Here is a 21,800-nt window from a genome sequence, read left to right as displayed (position 1 = left end):
AATCATCAACATTAACTGAAATAAATAATTAGATAATTTTAGCTTATACCATCCGTTATACATAAAACGCGCATGTGAAAACGTATTCTGCACTTGTGCACACGCATATGCGCAGTCGTAACAGTCTTACGCGCAGTCGTAACGGTCTTACGCGCACGCGTAAACGCCTATGCGCATGTGTCAACGCGGCACATGCGCAGAAAGTTTTTAGCTTTGAGGTCCGGATTATGGGTGTCCGAATTAACGACTTTTGACTGTACTACATTACCCATGAAAAGGGTAATCTACCCACTATAATTATTTTGTCACTTTAATACTACTTAACTGTTTACCATCATTTTGAAAATGGGCCAATTTTTGGTTTTCCCAATGTGTAAAATAGATATGAGCCAGTTTTACTTAGAAAGTCTTTCACAAGGACACCATTCCATTAGGCAGATAAGCCCTCATGTGCTTTGCCATAATCAAATAAACCAAACCAAACCTGACAGATTTGAGAAAGTCAGTATTTTTTGTGTGATTTTATTTATTGTTTTAATTTTTTCTTTGTAGTACATACATAGAGCTGCTGTCTTCCGAAAGACTTTTTTTTTTTTTTTTTTTTTTTTTTTTTTTTTTTTTAAATAAGAGTGATTTTCCTTGAGATCCTAAAATAAACATTTCTGGGAGATAATAGTTCAAAATTAAGTTTAAAGCTAAGCTTCAGATTTTGGGGAACGTTGATTTTTATGAATTACTTGAAGCTTAAATGTTTTATCCCCTATTAAACACATTATTTATTCATTTAAATTATTTTTAATGATAATTCAATGAAAATATTATATATGCTTTTATTCATTAAATATTCTGTACTGTAAAGCTTAAAACCTTTCTTATATGAAAAAGTCTTACATGTGCGACATTCATTATATCATGATGTTGTCTTTCTGTATAAATTAAATGTATATTAAAGTAAGCAGCATTATTCTATAGCAAACTCAGTATATGTTAAATAATAATTAATTCATGTGGCTAAAATTATAAAAGTTATATATTTTTATTTTTTCCTAAAAAATGTTTTCCAATTTTATTACTGCCAACCAATCAGATGGCTAAAGCCAGAAAATCCAATTTTTATCCAGATTTAAATAGGTTGACTGCATAAGATTTTTATGATTTTCTTCATAGCATAAATAATAGGCAAGATTTCCTTAGAAAGTCCTCAATGAAGATATCCTTCCCCACATGCAGATTAACTTTAATTAATTGACATGCAGCTTTACTTTAATTGATAAAATTTAACTTTTTGTTTATAAAAATTTCAACTCGGTTCATTTCAAGTAATATGTGGGAAGGATGTCTAGTATATCTTAAACAAGAAACAAGCAAGAATTTAATTTAATTACTTCATTAATGAATTCTATATTCAGTTTTAAATCTGAAAATGTTTTGTCTGTGATGCATTTTTTTGTGTAAGAAAATTATCTTCATCATAAAACTGGCATAATGTGATTTATGTGTAATGGGGAGGATATTTGTACATTTAATTATTATAGCGATACTTAAATAAAATCAATATTGCATACTTTCTGTTTTTATGTATATTTCATCAGGCTACTGCTGGTCAAGATCATGATCTTCGCATTTGGGTATTGAAAGATGCTTATAAATATTTTGACGATATGAGACAAAAATTTAATTCAGAAGGTAAATTTTTTCAGTTTATTTTCTAAATAACTGGATTTTAAAATATTTTTATTTAATTTTAAATAGATTGAACCTTTTTTATTTGGCATTTACAAAGATTCGTCTGATGTTTAAATGAACTGCTTAATTTACAGTTAGAATTTATATACTTATTTTCAAAGTCTGTGAATATTTGAGCTGGGTCTTAAAGAAATTTTTGCAATTCATTCTTTTCTTGAATGCTTTATGTTATTTATTTATTATATATATATATATATATATATATATATATATTCATTTCTAAATTATGTAAACCATTATCATGAACATGGATAGATGCAACCTTTTCCCCATAGATTTCACTGGTGATCATTTTTAAATATATATATATATATGTGTAGGAAGCTTTGTTCTATCCAGAAACATGATGAATAGTAACTTACTTTCTAGATGGCTGTCTAGCAGCTTGAAATTACTAATCCGACTTATGAATAGCTGAAATGTTTAATGGAAACATGAATAGCTGCTATAAACTACAAGGTGATTACATATGTGGCAGGAAATAGATGAATATTATTTACATATGAATAGCAAATAACATCCTTTATATATACACATCTTTAAATGCCTTCATCATCGTCACGCTCTTGCTAACGTCCTTCTGCGAATGATTGTGCAGTTCACTCTATCGTAGCACTCGGGATCCAAAGGTCCTTTCTCTCCGGCTTGGAGCTACATCTACTCGATGACGCATTTCCATAACTGCTCGTTCCATCCTGATAGAATGCGGCCTCTCATTCTCGTAGTACCACCATCTACATCTAAGGATTTGAAAAATAAAACTAAAAAACCAACAAAAAAAGATTTTTAGTTAGTATTGAGGGAAAAGGTGTCTTAAATGGTTTATTTCAGCCATCTTCCCTCATCATCTTAACATCTTCAGAAATAACGGCTTTAGCTTATCTTCAATACTCTTTCAGTGTTCGTTCATCTTGAACTGTCTATCTGAATACATGTATTTCAGAAACACATCTTCCTTAGATGTTGTCTGGAACAATTCATCTGAATTCGTCTTCGTATTTACATCTTCTTAAACATCATCTGGATACGTCTTCTGAATGCATCGTCTTAGATACCATCTTCTTGAAGACGTCTTCCTTCATACTCTACATTCTTACAATAGTTCATTAGTCAAATCGAGAAAAATTAGTCAAGTCAGGAAAAGTCTAAATCAGGAATCATCAAAGATCGTCTGTCCATGGTTTCAGGTATTCAGCACAGGTACTAGTCTTGAAAGGTCCTTCAGTACAACCAACCTTCTCCACGTCATATGTGTCATTAGGTTTCACCTTGGTGATTTTGTATGGACCTAAAAACTTAGATTTTAGCTTTATACCTGGTCCTAGTTGAGTGCATTTAATAACTGCCATATCATTGATCTTGTATTTACGAGGGAATTTTCGACTTCGATTGTAAGTCTTTCGATTCTCTTCTAGGACCTTCTGAATCTGCTTTTTTGCCTCTTTACGTACATTTTCTCTAGATTCGATAAAGTCCTTCTGGATTTCAGCTTCTATCAGTTCTTTGATCTTCCTGTCTTTATTCGTCTTTATCTTCATACCAAATAGAAGCTCGAAAGGTGTCAAATTGATACTCTTCTGAAAAGTCGAATTAATAATTTGCTGGATGTCAGTCACGTGTTTATACCAATTCGTAGGGTTATCTATAGCCAACTTAGAAATGACCGATATGATAATGGAATTCAACCGTTCTACCTATCCATTTGCTCTTGGGAATCCTGTTGTAATCATGGATAGAAGAATATTTTCCTTAGTACAATAATCAGCAAATTCTTGAGAAGTAAATGCAGTACCTCTGTCAGCTACTATATAGCAGGTATTTCCAAACAATGATTTTTGAATTTTAAGTTTAGCTATTACTTCTTTACTAGAGGTGGTTTTAGTTAGATATAACTAAACAAACTTTGTAAACGAATCAATAACTGCGAAAATGTATTTATAATTCTTGTTAGAACTTTCTAAAGGTCCTAAATGGTCTATGTAGTAAGTGTTTAGAGGAATATCTTCTTTAGGTAAAGGATGTAATAATCCTTCCTTCTTTCCAGATTTCCGGTTGACCAGTATACTAGTAATACAATTTGTGATACATTTTTCAATTTTCTCTTTCAATTTGGGGATATAAAAATGTCTCACATGTTCTTCAGTGCGTTTGGCAGCAAAATGACCTTGTTCATGTGCGTCTTTTATTACTTCAATTTGCATAATCTCAGGTCAGGGGCGTAGCTAGAGGGGGGCATCTGTCCCCAGGCGCAGAATCCAAGGGGCGCCAAACTGATGTTATGACATTTTACAATTAAATGTTTTCCATACTTGGCAAGCAGTAGGAGGCGCGAAATCTTCATTTGTCCCTGGACGCTGAAAACCCTACCTACGACTCTGTCTCAGGTACTACTACTGTGCTTCAGTTCCATTCACCATTTTGTAAAGCACATCATTACACAAACAATAATCTCCATACGACTTAGACTTCAAAACTTCTTTTATAACTATTATATTTTCATCAGTTCCTTGAGCTCGAACAATCTTAAATGTTATACTCTCTTGAATTACCATACATACAGGATTTCGACTAAGCATCCACATGCCTCATACGGGTATCAAATCTGTGTTCAATTATGTAATCATAATCTTGCAACATTTAATGTCCATCTAGCTATTTTAGTACAGAAATCTTTCTTGCTCATAGTTTGTTTGAATGCATTACAATCTGTCACAATTTTAAAAGGTATGCCTAATATGTACATCCTGAATTTTTTAAGAGCTTCTACGACTGCTTTAACCTCTAATTAGTAGCTCGAATATTTATGTTCAATGTCTGTTGTCTTCCTACTCGTATAAAGCGGATGCATCTGATTATCAATTAAGGATTTCTGTAACAGAACCGCACCATAACCGTCAGCACTAGCATCAGTGTGTATTTGTGTTTCTGCTTTCGGATTATAAATACACAAAGCAGGTTCAGATGTCAAGATGCGTTTCAATTCGTTAAAAGCATAAAGTTCTTTAGTTTCGAATTTAAATTTAGAATCTTTCTTCAGTAAATCACTAAGCGGTTTTGCAATTAATGAATAAAGAGGTATAAATTTCCTGAAGTAACCAGTTAAACCCAAATAACTTTGAACATCTTTTACACGTTAGATTCTGGAAAGTTAATTACTGCTTTCATTGTAGAAGAAGAAGGATATAATTTCCCATCTTTAATTTTGTGTCCTAAAAATTCGATTTCGCGCTTCAAAAATTGACATTTCTGAAATGTTTATTTCTAGTCCATATTCCGTTGCAGTCTGTAATACGCGTTTCAATTTTTGAATTTCCTGAGCTTCATTTTCGGAAGAAATAATGATGTCGTCCATATAGATTACAGCAGTACTGTCCTTTAAAAGATCATGAAATATATCATAAATGTATCTTTGGAAAACACTTGGGCTGTTAGCAAGACCAAACGGAACGGAACTTTCAAAAATTCATATTTGTTTTGTGTCACGAAAGATGTGTATTTTCTACTTTCTTCGTATACTTCAACATGAAAAAAATTGTTCTTTAAATCTAATGTTATAAATACCATTGCTGCCTGTAATTCATCAATAACATCATCAATTAATGACAGAGGAAAGAGATTGCGAATTATTTTTTTATTCAGGCACTGAAAGTCTAGGCATAGTCTAAATGAACCACATTTTTTCCTACTTACTTGCGTAATCAGAACTACTTGCGTAATAACCACTTGCGATATACTTGCAGAACTACTTGCGATATTACTTGCGTAATCAGAACAGCTTGGTTTAATGATTTGTTTCTCTAATCACTCTGAAATCTCTTTATCAATTTCACGCTGCTCTGGGGGGGGAGTGTCATGGCGCACAATGAACTGGAAGTTGATCTGTCAGCAGCACTATTCGCATCTTCAGGGCAGATACAGTCAAAAGTCGTTAATCTGGACTCGTCGGGACTTCGGCGATTCCAGATTATCGATTTTTTCAGATTATAAATCGTCAGTTTAAATCTGGTAAGATGGCATGCAGAAATTATAAAATTAAAAATATGAAATCGTAATTTAAGAAATAAAGAACAATTATGATCTAAAGGGTATCAAAATTTACAAAAAAAAAAAAGCTTAATATTTATTTCTTTACTTTATTAAACATTTCTTTCAATGTAAGTTGGTTGCTTCATTTTTTATGTGATAATACATTCTCTTTAATTCTATAAACAGACATAATTTCTTGTTCAGTTACAAAGTTCCGCTGTTCAAGTCCTATAATTGCTGTGTCGAGAATACCGACTAATTTGTCAATCGAAATTTTTTCGTTTTCAATAACCTCTGTGTCACTTTCTTCGCTATCGAAAGCGAATTATAATGACAAGGAATTTGATTTAAATCAAAGACGGAGTACATCGAGATGAAATACTACATTTAGTAAGGAATTATAAGACAAATAAAATAAAAACATCTGCCCTGAAGATAAGGATAGTGCTGACAGATCAACTTCCAATTCATTGCGCGGTTAAAGATAAACAAAGTTTAGATAAACAAAGGATATGCCTTTATCCATTTTTTGTTTAATGAACTTCGAAATATACTTTCGCTTTGTAGATTCTTTACATATTAGTAAATATATATCAGAAATTCTATTTGACATAATCGAAAGTTCAAGCTTACTTTTATAAAATTGCTTTAACAGTCTGCAAAAAATAATAAGCCGGGTCCAATTCAAAGATTAAGGAACAACGCAATCTGCAACATTAACTGATTTAGATAATTTTAGCTTAGCTTATACCATCCGTTATACATTAAATGTGCATTCATAAACGTATTTTGCGCACGCGCACACGCATATTCTCAGCCGTAAAGGTCTTACGCGATGCATGCGCAGAAAGTTTGTAGCTTTGAGGTCCAGATTATAGATCATTCCGGATTATGGGTGTCCGAATGAATGACTTTTGACTGTATTTTTATTTTATTCGGCTTATAATTCCTTTCTAAGTGTAGTATTTCATTTCAATGTACTCCATATTTGATATGATTAAAATCAATTTCCTTCTCATTATAAATATCACGAATGCCCATCAAATAGTTTTCTGGTTGCAATTTTCTAATTTCGACTCCTTTTTCATTTACAGTTAATTCCCCCTGCCTTATAATATCAGTACAAATGATCGCTTGTAAAAACATTTCGTTTTCTGCGATAACACAAATATTTGATCGAAATGAAGAACCATCAATTTCAAATTCACCTTCAAATCTTCTTATAGGTTTAGTTTTCCCATTACCAAACCCCGTTAAATGTAAATCTGCTGACTTGAGTTCAGGAGAACCTATTTTCTTATGTATATTTTCTCGGATTAGCATTACTTGACTACAAGTATCTATTAAAGCATCAATTTGCAAATTGCCCAAATTAACGGTTTTATGCATTTCTTTCTCACAAGTCCGAGTTATTGATGTTACGTTTTTGGCATATTGGATATTTTTAGATGTTTTGGAACAATTTGCAGCTTTCTCTCCAAACAAATTGCATTTAAAACACTTAAATCCTTTACTCTTATTGTTACATGAGTTAGATTTATGACCTATAATTCCACAGTTATAACACCTTGGTTCTGTACTTTTACTAGGTATAGCGCGTGCTTTATTTTGTGTGTTAGTACTTGAGTAACCTTATTCTTCGTATCTGGAATACAAATTTTCTCATAAATTTTTAATTTGTCTTTGAATTCAGAAATAGTTTTACACCCATACAAAATAAGTTTGTTGCTACTCTGATCTGGTATCCCATTGATTACATAATCAAGAATTGATGAATCATCAAGAGAACCGCAACTGGCTATTTCACGCATGGCAATTAAATATTCGGAAAGAGATTCACTAGATTTTAAGTGTCGTTCCTGTAATAAATTATGAAGTTGTGCACTGTTTATTTTATAACCAAATTCAGATAAAATATTTTCTTTTAATTTGTCCCATTGCGATATACCTTTCAAAGACTGAATAAATACTTTAGCAGAACCAGTAAGCAATTTTTTAGCAAACACAATTTTCTGTAATTCCGATAACTTAAATAATTTAAAAGATTCTTCTAAATCGCCAATGAAGGACTCAACTGGATATGTATCAGTGCCATTAAATTCAGAAGCACTTTCTAAGATATAAGAAAATGTAGGGAAATATTGCTAGGCATTATAATGTTTTCATCCACTGAATTATTTGTGGGAGGTGATTCCGACTGAACAGAATTAACATCATCATTTTTATCAGAATCAGAAACACTTTCGTTTTCAGATAACTCATCATTGTCATTTTCATCATCATCATCACTTTCAGATTTTAGAAGCTTAAAATCACAAAGACTATTCAATATTAAATCACAGTTTTTATCAGGGCTTGACTCTTAATTAATATGTAACAAATTACACACAGAAATAAAATCATTTTCAGTAAAAGTTTTAAGTGGTTTTTTTTTTTTTTTTTTTTGTTTCTTTATTATTAAAATCAGATGAAAAACCACAAAAATTACGTAATCTCGCTCTATTTTTTTTTCTGTCACCCAAAGTTCCAAACATAATTGGATGTAAGAGTTTAATTGACTTAGTAGGCCCATTCTTTAAAGAATTTGATATTCTAGGAATAGAATTTAAGGTAGTCATCTTAATTCACAGTATCGTATAACACTATTCTTAGAAGTAACAATGTGGAAATAATCTCAAAAGACTTACTTGTTTTCTTTTGTAATATTCATCATAATTCTTCCTAGGCTCATCCCGGCTGAGCCCCCATGATTGTAGGAAGTTTTGTTCTATAAAGAAACATGATGAATGGGAACTTACTTTCAAGGTGGCTGTCTAGGGACTTGAAATGACTAATCCGACTTATGAATAACTTGAATGTGTAGTGGAAACATAAATAGCTGCTACAAACTACAAGGTGATTACATATGTGGCAGGAAATAGATGAATATTATTTACATATGAATAGCGAATAACATCCTTTATATATGCATGTCTTTAAATGCCGTCATCGTCATCACGCTCTTACTAACGTCCTTCTGCGAATGATTGCGCAGTTCACTCTGTCGTAGCACTCAGGATGCAAAGGTCCTTTCTTTCCGGCTTGGAGCTACATCTACTCGATGACGCTTTCCCATATATATCTAATTCCACAAATGCCATCTATTAAATTTCATTTTAAAGTAGAATATAACAAAGTTGTTATTTAAGATGCTGCCATGAATTAATTTCAAGGTTTTTTTTAAAGATATTAGTACCTCCTTTAAATATATGCAGCATCAGATACTTATGTGCAGAACTTTTGCAATCATGTTATACTTTTTGAAGTTTAGCTTTTAGAGTACCCTTTCCCCCACCCCCCCCAAAAATAACCACTGATAAGCCATTCTTTAAAATCCATGTATTGCCTAGAATTTTAAACCAAAGAACACTGGTAATTAATTCCTTGTTCAGTTTCTAGCTCCAGAAAAGGCTGGTTTCTTGGAATTTTAATCTTCCATTAATGAAACAGGACATCAGTTTTTCTTAGAAAGTTTTCAATTAACAATTTCTGTGCCGCTGCAGATAGTTCTCACTCAACCAACCAACTGTAAAATAGTATATTTTAATATCTTTTTATTGAAAACTGCTATAAAAATTTACTTCTAGCTCAAATGTATTCCAGTGTGGGAAACTTCCATATAAAAACACATTAAAATGTTGTGCACATAAAAATTGTACTATTGCTTGTGTTAGTGAGAGTTAGGAGCTTTTAATTTATAAATTGTAAACAAGTGTATGCTAAGTTTTTGATAGCCTTAGATTTTACTTTTACGTATAGTTCTGCAATGCTATTCAGTATTTTATTTTGCATGAAATTCTTTGACTAGCTTTGTATGTGCCAATAATTTGTAATGTCTAATGGTTCAAGATTTTATATTTATTATTAAATTATTTTTTGAACTTTTGTATAGTAAAATATACTCTAGGTAATGAAGTAATTAATTTTTTCTGTCGACATGTTTTCTCCTTCGTAGGTAAGGTATCTCCTGTTCCTTCTCATCCTGATGTTTGCTTTGATGGCACAACCAAAGGAGTATGTTTTTTTTTTTTTTTTTAGTATTATTATTTATTTTTTATTTATTTATTTTTATATCTTTGAAATGGAGAGGTGACTTAAACTAGAAGGAAATTCTGTTTTATTACTACTCTTTACCATAAATATGCAGTCTCACTTTTTTCACCTTTGAAATTGTATGTTTGGTAACCAATAGGCTGATATACTCTGCTTCTCCTAGAGTGCAAGTTAAATGTAGCCTGTAGTTGTCTTCATCACTGTTGGCTATGTTTTGTAAAAATAGAAAATAGATAAACATTATATAGTAGAACTCTGCTAAACTCAAGCAGCGCAATATATTAGTAAAATAATTTCGTAGCTCATCATAACTGAATTTTTGCAATTCTGTGAAGAAATTTGTGTGCCAGCTGCTGAGGCTAATAGCAAGAATTTCTGAAATTGAATCTTATTGTTACTTCCAGAGCTTTATGAGTACTTTTAATTTCTTATTTTAATAATTTTTAAATAAATGCTTATTCTTTCTTTCTAACATCATTTGTGTGGAATTGGTTTATTAATTTAAAAGTAATTATTGTAACAAAGAAAAAATTAATTCCTTTTATTGAAAAAGTAAATTTTGAAGTTTATTTTAAGAAAAATATGTTCTATTTTTTAAAAAATTATGTGGGTCTGCAAAAGTAATCTTGTTTCATTTTTAATGAAATTAGAGTTGACTTAATATCTGGTTGTAATGAAAGTTTTCCACCAAAAAACGTTCTTAATAAAATAAGGAAAAAAAAAAAAAAAAAAAACTGAAAGCAGTGCCTTCAATGCAGGTAGTAATCACCACCCAAATCTATGATTTTTCTGCCAACGTTTTGGTAGTTTTTTAAAGCCTTCCACGGAGAAACTTGGTGGCCTTGAGCCCAAAAACAGATCAACCTAATTTTTGACATCCTGTGCAGAATGGAAGATAGCACCAGCAAGAGATAGTTGCAGGTGTGAAGAAAGGTAGAAGTCTGAAGGAGCAGTGTTGGGGCTATGCAGTGGGTGTGGCAAAAGATCCCATTCGAGTCCGTACAAAGTCCAGATGGTGAGTGCAGACACATGTGGTCATGCATAATCTTGATGGAACATTACCTTTTTGCTCTGAAACTCAGCTCAATATTTTTCGTTATTAACAACATCAACACTGATTATCATCGTGCTGTCAAGGGTTTTACCTTTTTCCAGATGCTCTTTGTGGATAATACCACGCCAGTCACACCAGATGCAAAGTTTTATCTTTTTGTTAGTCTGATTGCACTTTGCGATGTTGCCAACAGGCTCACCGAGCTCAGACCAACCCCCTTTTTGGCCCATTTCCACTTTTCATTATAAGCAATGATCCAGTCCAGAATTTCATCCTTTTTTGGTCCCAGAATTTTGATATTCAAGCGGATTAGTGCACACCCCAACGCATATATCCTTATCTGTTTAGCCAGCTCATGTGTCACCCAGCAACTGAACTTATATGTTAAGTTTATGCGATGCATAGCATGACTAATGGACATGGCACTAACGTCTAACTCCTTAGCAAGCTCTCAAATGATTGCATACTGATCTTCTTCCGCAAGTTCTTGCAGGAGGGCCTCTTCAACACCACTAGGCCATCCAGAGTGCTCTTCTTCCTGAATCTCATAGTCCTTGTTTTTGAAATTTTGGTACTAAAATTTCACTGTGTCATATGATACAACATTAGTATCTAAAACTGTTGATTTGGTGACATTCTGTAGCCGACTTTTAACGATAGAACTGGAAGTAAATGATGGTTCTAATCTGATCTTGTGATAGTTCCTTTTTAGACACCTTGTACGAGAGGCAGGTTTTCAGAGCTCGGGGACAACTGAAGATTTTGTGTCCCTTTCTGTGTGCCAAGAATGAAAAACGTTTCTTAGCATCAATTTGGTGCCCTCTGGATGCTGTGCCCGGGGACTTGATGTCCCTCCTTGCCCCACCCTAACTACACCACTGCCGTTTACTAGATGATAACAATATTTTTTTGCAAATTTCACAGTGTTCTAAAGCAAGTCTCTTTCTTTCAAATGCCAGAAATTGTTTGACAAAATATGACTAAACACGCCAACTTAAACTGTTTGCACAAACGATATTTGCAGTGGCAGGAAACTTTCGTTAAAACCTGATAGATTAGGAGGTAGTGATTGTTTTGCCTCAAAGGCCAAAGCAGAATCAAAAACTCAAAATCACTTATTCGTTGTATAGCTATTTATATAAGTACTTCTTACCAGTGTTAAATAATACATATTTTTGTTTAGTAGTGTTGTAAATATTATTTATTTCTACCTTTAAATGCTAAAAATAATTTATGAGATAATTTGAAAAATGTCTTCCCTGAAATCAAGATTTTGTTCACTTCACTTGTTTTGACTTTTTTGGTTCTGTCGCTGCAGTTTGCACTAATGTTTTCTAATGTCGCTGCAGTTAGTAATTTTGTGTTCTCTTTTGAGATATCTTCTGTTTTTCCTTGTAAGAAGTAAAGGAAATATTGTAATTGTGAAAATTATCTGGTATCATATTTCAATGAAAATATCCATTTTGACTACTATCAAATGCAATTTAATGATGTTTTTGCATGACATCTGTGCCTAAGGACAGACTAAAGGACTCTTTTTTATAAAACAGGTTGTTGCAAAAAGTATTTAAAATGGATTCAGAAAAGATTTTTCGTGATGTCTGTACGTGTGCACACGAGTCAAAAACAAGTAGCCTCAGAATGTTGAAATTTTGTATATATGTAACATTGTTGTGCTTTTGGCAGAAAATGATAACAATTCACATTTAGTCATTTATTCTGACACCCCACTTGCAGTGAATAGCAGAAAAATTATTTGTTATGCTAAAAGTGAAAATGATGACTGAATGAGTCGAACAGCATCGCAGCTAGGGTGTGCCATTGACAGGCCAAATGCTAATGTCTCTAGCTAAAATATTTCACTAAGAAATTAACTTAAAAATGGAGTGCTCATATTCGACAGGTTGGTTAACCAAATTAAAAAATCGCCATGGTATATGGCAATCAAGAATTTCAGGTGAAAAAGCTTCAGCTCATACTGAAGCTGCTGAACTATTTGCAGATGAATTCATTGAACTCATTAATAGTTAAAAGTTATCTTCAGAACAAATTTACAGTGCTGATGAAACTGGCTATGTGTACTGCAAAATACCTTAGCAACTTCTATACGAAAGGCTCCAACTCTTGCCAAAGATTCCAAACCGAGACTAACAATTTAGGCATACACAAATGCTGCAGGAACACATAAGTGTAAACTTTTCGTAATCGAAAAAAATGCACAACCTCGAGCATTTAAAGGAGTGAAGAGTTTCCTATTATATATCAAGCAAATAAAAGAACACAGATGGTACAATTGTTAATGAGTGGTTGTTTTGAAAATCATTTCATACCCAAAGCTGGAGAGATTTCGTTTGTTTTACCTGATGACACCAAAATTGCCTGATTGTAGACAACTGTTCGGCTTATACTTCATTAAAATTTTTAGCAAAAGATATTGTATCTGTATTATTGTTCCCTCCAAATTATACGTCAATCATTCAGCCTGTAGATATCAAAGAAGTGAGCATGCTGAAAATGTAAATATAAAGTAGAATTTTTTAAATCCATGTTAAATTTCTTGAATAATGGCAAGACCGTTCAAGTTTTTTTTTTTTTTTTTTTTTTTTTTTTTTTTTTTTTTTTTTTAACATTTTAATGTAAAATGTGTTTTGTGGAGCATCACAATATCATAGCAGGATCTGTCTCCAGATACTTTAAAAACTGTTTGGCATAATTTATAACCAGCCAACATGTTTCATGTTGAGGATGATGAAAATGATAGCCACGAATTGGAAGGTTTTCGGATATCGCAAACCGAAGGTCAAATTTTCCAGTTGATGGATATCTTTAAGAAATGTGAGGAAACGGTAATAAATGAAGATGATATAACAGAAGTTCTTCATTGTGATGACAATGTCCCAATTATCAATAAATTAATGAACGGCAAAATCTGTCATATGGTTCTAGATCCAGAAAATACCGCTACCAATAGTGAAGAAAGTGACAGAGAAGTTACTGAAAACAAGAAAATTTTGATTGACAAGTTAGTCAGAATTCTCAAAACAGCAATTACAGGACTTGAACTATGAAACTTTGTAACTGAATAATAAATTCTGTCATCTACAGAATTAAAGAGAATATATTAGCACAAGAAAAAAGCAACTTAAACAACTTACATTGAAAGAAATGTTTAATAAAGTAAACAAATAGATATTACACTTTTTTGTAAATTTTGTTACCATTTAGATCATAAATGCTTCATTATTTCATAAATCATGTTATTATATTTTTTATTTTATAATTTCTACATGTCATCTTACAAGTTTTAAACTGATGATCTAATAACCAGAGAAATCCTAAATTCGGAATTGCCGAAGTCCAGATGAGTCCAGATCTCAAACTTTGTACTATATTTTCACTGTAGAAGCAGTAGCTTTAAACATTCGGACCATTAATGATGAAATAATTATTGTACTTCATGCACATTTGACATTTATTCATAGATGTCATGATTAATTCTTAAATAATATGCAAGTGATTTAGAAATGTAGCAGCACCTCACAATGATTAGAAGGTTTACTTAAAATATCTTAAATTTGCAAAAGAAAGCAGATTCATATGGTATTGATATATAATATTAATTCATATACACTAGTGATTGAAATTTACTTATTGTATAATTTCTCAGCTTTTTATAATTTTGTAAGAAAATTGTGTTATATTGGAAGGATTTATATTAATTTTGTTTTATACAATGTAAGTTATGAGGGCAAAGTTTTAATTTTTAGCAGTATACTGAATCAAACAATAGCAGAGTATTCAGTAATTTCATTTAATGACTTCTGGTGTATTTTTCTATTATATGTTTTTTATCATTTTTATTCCTTTGCTACAGGAAGAAAATGAAGATAACAAAGGGCCATTTCTGTCCAAACCATTTTGCAGATATCAGGGCCATACTGCTGAATTATTAGATGTATCCTGGTCCAAGGTAATTTTTTTCAGGATCCTAAACTATTTTTTAACATTTGGCAGTTTTGTGTATTGGCCAACTGTCATTTAATATCTAATTTATTGTTTTTACTAAGTTTATTTCTTTTGCTTTTACTGATTTATGTACAAGATCAAAAAACAGTAAATGAATTATGCTTTTTTAATAATAACGTTATTACCTTTATGTACACTGCTGGCCATTAAAATTGCAGCATCATAAAGGAAAGCGAATACAATATATATATATATATATATATATTGTATGTAAACAGTATGACATTCAGATAAAATGATTAAATTTGTTAAGCAGTTTGGGGATTTATAGGGTGTGAAATTAGTAGAAACAGCTGCCACCCTTGGCATCTAAAACAACCATTACTTGGTTAGATATGGAGTCGAACTGGGCTTGGATGATAGAAACGCTCAACTTATTCCATGCGCAATGAACTGGAAGTTGGTCTGTTGTTATCCTTATCTTCAAAGCAGATGTTTTTTATTTCATTCAGCTTATAATTCCTTACTAAATGTAGTATTTCATGTCGATGTACTCCGTCTTTGATATGATTTAAATCAAATTACTCGTCATTATAAATATCACAAATACACATCAAATAGTTTTCTGGTTGCAATTTTCTAATTTCGACTATGCATAATGTATGCTTTACGCACGCGCGTGTTGAAAGAAATGTTTAATAAAGTAAACAAATAAATATTAAGCTCTTTTTTTGTAAATTTTGATACCCTTTAGATCATAATTGCTCTTTATTTCATAAATTACGGTTTCATATTTTTAATTTTAAAATTTCTGCATGCCATCTTACCAGATTTAAACTGATGATCTATAATCCGGAATCGCCGAAGTCCCAACGAGTCTTTTGACTGTTACCACACTGAATTTTACATGCTAAAATTTTGAGAGGTAACTTTAAAAACTACTCGTGCAATTTTTAAAAAACTTAATTTAGTAGTAATATCAAAATATACAAAAAATAGGTATATCCTTTCAGAAATGTCCGATTTTGTGTCAGAATACCTTATTTTAAAACAGTGCTATATATAAATCTAATGTATGTCCTAATTCATGCTTTCAAGACATGTAAAATTTTTTAAAAGTTAAATTTCGTCAATCAGTTTAGTAGAACACGAGATGTAGAAATGTCCCATGTTTTTTTCTGTTCAATCTGTACCTTTTGAGAAGAATGCCATGTATTGAAATGCTAGGTACACTGCACTAAAAAAAAAAAAAAAAAAAAAAAAAAAAAAAAAAAAAAAAAAAAAGGGACAGTTATATATCTCACATTCTACTGTGCCGATTGACAAAAATTCAAATTGCTTTTTTCATGTCTCAAGAGCATGGCTTATGATATATATTAGATTTATATATAGCATTAATCTAATGTAAGCATTTTGACACAAAATAGGACTTTTTCTGAAATAAATGTTACCTTTTTTTGTTAATATGTTACCATACCCTTTTTTTCCCCTCCCATAATTCGATTCTACGACTCAAATTATTCCAGACTGCCAAGTTTTGTAAAAATTGCACGAGTAGTTTTTAAAATATTAGCTCTCAAAATTTTAGCTCCTCAATGTTAATTGAATTTGGACTATAATTATTAATATCTCTTTTTTATTAAACTTTTTTATTCTTCTTTTCACATTTCAAAATTTAGGTTCATTCCAAATAAAATTCACTTTTCTTTTTAAATAATTTTTATGAATTTTTCGAAAAAAATTTTGAATTATAACCTATAAAAGTTTTACCATCATTTTAAAGGTGTAGTTCTAAGCATACCTGCAAAAAAGTAGAGTTTTTTATTCAAAATTTTCTAAGTTATACACAAATTTACATATTTGCACATTTTCAAATTTGGCATCTTTTTCTTGAGCAATAATAACGCCAAATGTGGTTTATGAATTTTCTTACAGTGAATTGCCACAGCTATTTTTAACCTTAAATTTCGACTAAATTTTTACGGAGAATTAATTATATGGAATTTTTTCCTCTCAATGATGAATAGTAAATATTTATTAATACTATATGAAAAGCTATTTTTTAATAAATTATAGATGATATTATTCAAATTTCTAACTTTTTTAAAATTTCTTTCTTTTAATTTTTGTAAGAGTAAATTTTTACCTTTACCGTGTTATCATCTGCTACTTTACTTTAACTTCATTTAAATTTAATTGTCTAAAACTGAGAAAATTCGTTTGATGTTTATTTTCACAATGTTTTTAAGCAAATAGGACGTTGACATTTTGGGTCATGTCCCAGATTTAAAAAACATACATTGCTGGCCACCCAAATTGCAACACCAAGAAAGACAAGAGATATCACAACAAAATTTATTTAGTAGATAGCATGTTGACCAAGTATCAAATGATTAAATTTATAGAACTTCTGTGAAGTGTGGTTCCTTTCAGAATCAGTAGCCAGTGTAGTCGCTACTGATTCTTTGTTCTTAGGGTACAGCAGACCAAGCAGCTTCCACACATTGCCAAAGTTGATCTGGTGTGGCTGCTTAAGATGTAATCTGGGTCAGTCGTTCAGCAACAATGGACCACATGTTTTTTATCGGCAAAAGATCCGGAGAGTGAGCCGGCCAAAGAAGCAGTTCAATCTGGTGATTGACGAAGAACTCTTGGACAATGCGTGCCATGTGTGGTTGTGCATTATCCTGTTGAAATATGGCTATGGGCTAGCCCTGAAGGTAAGGAAGGTCAACTGGCTCCAACACCTCGGAGTTGTAGCGCTGGCTGTTTAAAGTACCGGCAATGCGTATTAGAGGAGTGCGAGAGTGATATCCAATACCGCCCCATACCATAATACCCAGTGCAGTACCAGTGTGGCGGTGCATAATGCAGTTCTTCGGCATCCTTTCTCCACGGTGTCTTCAGACTCGAATCTGACCATTGTGGTGTTGCAGACAGAAGCGTGACTCGTCAGTAAAGAAATTTCATTCCATTCTGCCATTCACATCCTTCTTTCATTGCACCATTGGCGGCGGAGACGTCTGTGGTTCTGCGTCAAGGGTAGACAGCAATGGACATCTTGCGGACAGACCACTCTGTTGTAAACGGCATCGAATGGTATGTGCAGACATTGGATGATGTGTTAGGGACTGAATGGGCTGTGCTATGGTTTGTGATGTGACTGAGCGATCCGTCACTGCCATGTGCACAGTGTTCCTGTCCTCACGTGAAGTGCTGGATGCTATCGAACACATCGGTCTGTCCTACCCTCCTGCATCCATCGGTCACATATCCGCATTACAGTTGGTTAGTTTCGTCCAACACGACTACCGATTTCCCTGAAAGATAATTCACACTCTCAGTAGGCCACTATCCTTCCTCTGTCGAACTCAGATACTTGATCAAATGATGATCGCTGTTTTTACTACAAGGCATAATTTTTTTTTTTTAAAACCACAAGAAAAACACAATTGCCAAACTTGAAATCGTTGAAAACTCCAAGCCTTAAAAAGTGCTTTGAAGTGGCGCCACAGGCGCGTGTGATGTGCGTCTGCGTTGAAATTCTAATCATTTGCATATCTTACCTCTGCTAATGCATGTCATAAATTTCATGTTATTTGCATGCTACCTTCTTCAAGGTGTCGCATTTACAGTGGCCAGCAGTGTATGTATATATATATATAAATTTTTACATTAATCATCTTAGAAAGAATTAGTAATTTTCTCTCGTGTTGTGGATTATATAAAAAAAAATCTTCTTATAAAAACTATTAGGCTTAAAAACTCTAAATAATACGAGTAAGATTTTTCAAACCCGATATAAAAATTGGGGGTCACGTGGTGGTACAGGATAAGCGCTGCTGGAGTGGTTTATTTCTTTCTCATTTAAGCAAAAAATCTTTTAATTCAAATATTTATCCTTTAGACTTTGCATTAAACTTTATTTATAGTTAAAATGTGTAGAAAATGTAAAGCTGTCTTCAGCTGAAATGCATTTGATGCAACTGATATTTTAAATATTTGACAATAACACAAAATTTATGGAAGTGTAACAATCGAAAAATCTTAATTTTCTTGTGTCAGCACTGAAAACAAATGTAGAAGGAAATAAGGTGGGAAGCAAAAATTTAAAGGAGAGTCTACTTCAAGGAAGTGCAGTGTTCAAAGATAAAACACTTGGACATGTACACCAGCAAATAGCAGCAATTGAGTTTGTACTAACGGGAAAGGCAAAAACTATATCATTGCAGATTAAAGGGAAGAGTGGCTGATTTTCTACTATATGGCTATATAGATTTAAAATACTTCATAGCACATCATATCATATCATAAACGGTGCATCCCATAATTTCTCAGTCGAATTATTTAAAGATTCTGAAATTTATCTAGTGACGTATATAGATATAATCTAAAGACGTTTCCCTCTTTATGAAACCACTTTTTCCTTTCATCTCATGCCTTCAAAATGCCTAGCCTTTAAAGACTGTAAAGGCTCTGATTAAATACTGATGAAATGGATTGAATTGGATTATTAAGTTATGGCGAAGCAGGGCTATTTGCCTAAAAGGAGAGAAGTTTTCGTGAAGAACTTTCTAAGCAAAACCAGTTCGTATACACATCATACATAAGAAAAACCATGAAAACGCCCATGCAACCAGCCCGTTCACAGGGATTCAAACCCCGGAGTGAACTACCAGTATTCAGTGACTTGACTGCTCGGCCGTATGTGGGCCCTTCTGAAATGGAAGGCGATAACTTTATTTAAAATGAATGTCAGAAATACCAAGATGTTTTGAAAAGTTGGATGCTTTTTTAATATACTTGCAGAATGCTTGAAAAAAAAGAGCTATCCGTTAAGAAGAAAAAATTATCTTTTGTATAAAATTTAGTATTTTTTAAAAATTTTTTCTAGTTTTATGCTATTTGATTCTTGAGATTTCAAAAATAAAATATTTGACTAAAATATGAATAAGATTTTAAGAAATTAAATATAGGATGATAAAATTGTCTAAAGCAATGCATGCAAGTCATCATAAATTAAAATGTCAGATATACATCTCTCTTATTTATGTATCTTTTCTGAACGGAATATTGAAAGGCGTGTTAACTGTGCTTTACTGTATTTTCTCTTTTAATATATGCAGATTTCAAACGCTTCATCGTGTGTGTCACAAAGTATTCTTCTGAAAGAAACGCAATTCAAATAAATTAAATTCTGGAAAATTTATATTAATAAATATGTTTAAAATGCGCAGTTTGAATGAATAAATGCAAAATTTTAAAACAATTATCTGAAGAAACAATGCAACACAAACTATTAAAATAAGTCTAAAAATTTTAAAATTACCTAAAATAATAACTAAAACATATAGTATAAAGAAAACTATATGAAAAAAAAAAAAAGAAAAAAAATAAATGATGCACCTTTTATTTAAACTATGCAGTTCAAATGAGTAAATAGAAAATTTTAAAACAAGAAACCATGAACCATGGAAAATTTTGAAAGAAACCATGGAACTTAAACACTTAAAATGAAATTCAAGAAAGAAAAAAATTATTTAAAATAATAACAATTATAATTAAAAATATAATATAAAGAACATTATTTGAAAGAAAGACGGATGTGACTTTTCTTCCGCTCACGCACAGTGTAAAAAGGGAAAGGAAAATAGTTTGCCATATATTAAAAAGTTCACCAAGTGAACTATTCTTGGTGCAAACAGAAAAAAAGCTCCAATATAAATTTTTTAATTTCTCCATAAATTTTACAAAATTTAATATTTAAGCATAATTTGAGTTGTAGAATCGAAATATGTAAAAAAATTGGTATGTCATTTCAGAAAAAGTCCAGTTTTGTGTCAAAATACCTTGTTAGAATAATGCTATATATAAATCTAATACATATCCTAAGTCATGCTTTCGAGACTTGAAAAACGCAATTTGAATTTTGTCAATCAGCCCAGTAGAACGGAAGATATAGAAATGTCCCCCCTTTTTTTTTTCTGCACCATGTACGAACAAGCAAATATGTTGGTTCTCTGAAGGTATATCGCTATAGACAAAGTTGGGTAACAAAGGCTGTAGAGACATTAGGTTATTTCGAAGCAGAAGACATGGAAAATATGCAATGCCCTCGCTGGAACTCGAACCTTGGACCCCTTGAATACGCTGCTGACTATTACACCATGAAGGCATGCTAAGAAGACGGTAGAAATACCATTTATACTCCACCTTTTAAAAAGCAACTGGGGATTAAGGTACCCAATCGCCAAACCATGGTGGTGGAGAATTATCATCCACCACCTTTTTTAGTTCATGCGCCACTGTAGAAACATTAGGTTATTTCGAAGGAAGAGACAATGAAAAATGTGCAGTGACCTTGCCGGTACTCGGACCCCTCGAATACATGCCGAGCGTGCTGACCATTATACCATGAAGGCAGAAAAATACTTTATAAGGTGTCACAAGGAACTTTTATCTTGAGCAAAATTTAGTTGCAAGATAATGAGTTTGCCTATCTATGAAATGATAATAAGCCTAAAGTTGTCATGCATAACTTTATCAAAGTGTGCTACTTTTTCATCACTGATAGACAGCTTGTTTTGCAGTCTTGCAATACATGTGTTTCTTGTAATAAATTTTAAAATAATGTAGATATATAAACTATAAAGAGTTCTGAATTCCTTGCCTTGTATTAAAAACAGTATTCCATCTGTTTTGTATAGAATTAGAATCTGTTACTTTAAAATAGGAACTTCAGTGTCATTTTATTCTGCCCACCTTGCCTTGTAACCATGGGAACGACAGCTGCAGCAGATGGTTCAAGTCGTGTAATGTATTCCCCCACTGAATTTTTGTTTATCATGTTTTGCTGCATGGAATGTTCACAAATGAAAGCTGACTTGAATTACTGCAGTCTCAGATGAGGTGGAGG

The 21,800-nt window shown here is 32.2% G+C and overlaps 1 protein-coding gene across 4 annotated transcripts in view; it reads left to right on the top strand.

Moving 5' to 3' along the window:
* The window catches only part of LOC118193930 (WD repeat-containing protein 44), a 156,593-nt gene that overhangs the window by 110,025 nt on the left and 24,768 nt on the right, over window positions 1-21,800 (top strand). For all 4 annotated transcript variants that reach the window (XM_085813353.1, XM_085813354.1, XM_085813352.1 and 1 more), the window contains 3 exons: window positions 1,593-1,686; window positions 9,767-9,825; window positions 14,793-14,888. In XM_085813353.1, the coding sequence (XP_085669479.1) occupies window positions 1,593-1,686; window positions 9,767-9,825; window positions 14,793-14,888 (249 nt within the window). The remainder of the gene's footprint in view (window positions 1-1,592; window positions 1,687-9,766; window positions 9,826-14,792; window positions 14,889-21,800) is intronic.

This window comes from Stegodyphus dumicola, chromosome 3 (genome assembly GCF_044657685.1).
Source record: "Stegodyphus dumicola isolate Sdum_Otavi_A_Nest chromosome 3, ASM4465768v1".
Classification (NCBI taxonomy): domain Eukaryota; kingdom Metazoa; phylum Arthropoda; class Arachnida; order Araneae; family Eresidae; genus Stegodyphus; species Stegodyphus dumicola.
The sequence above is the reverse complement of the archived record's forward strand: the minus strand, read 5'-3'. Positions and strand labels throughout refer to the sequence as shown.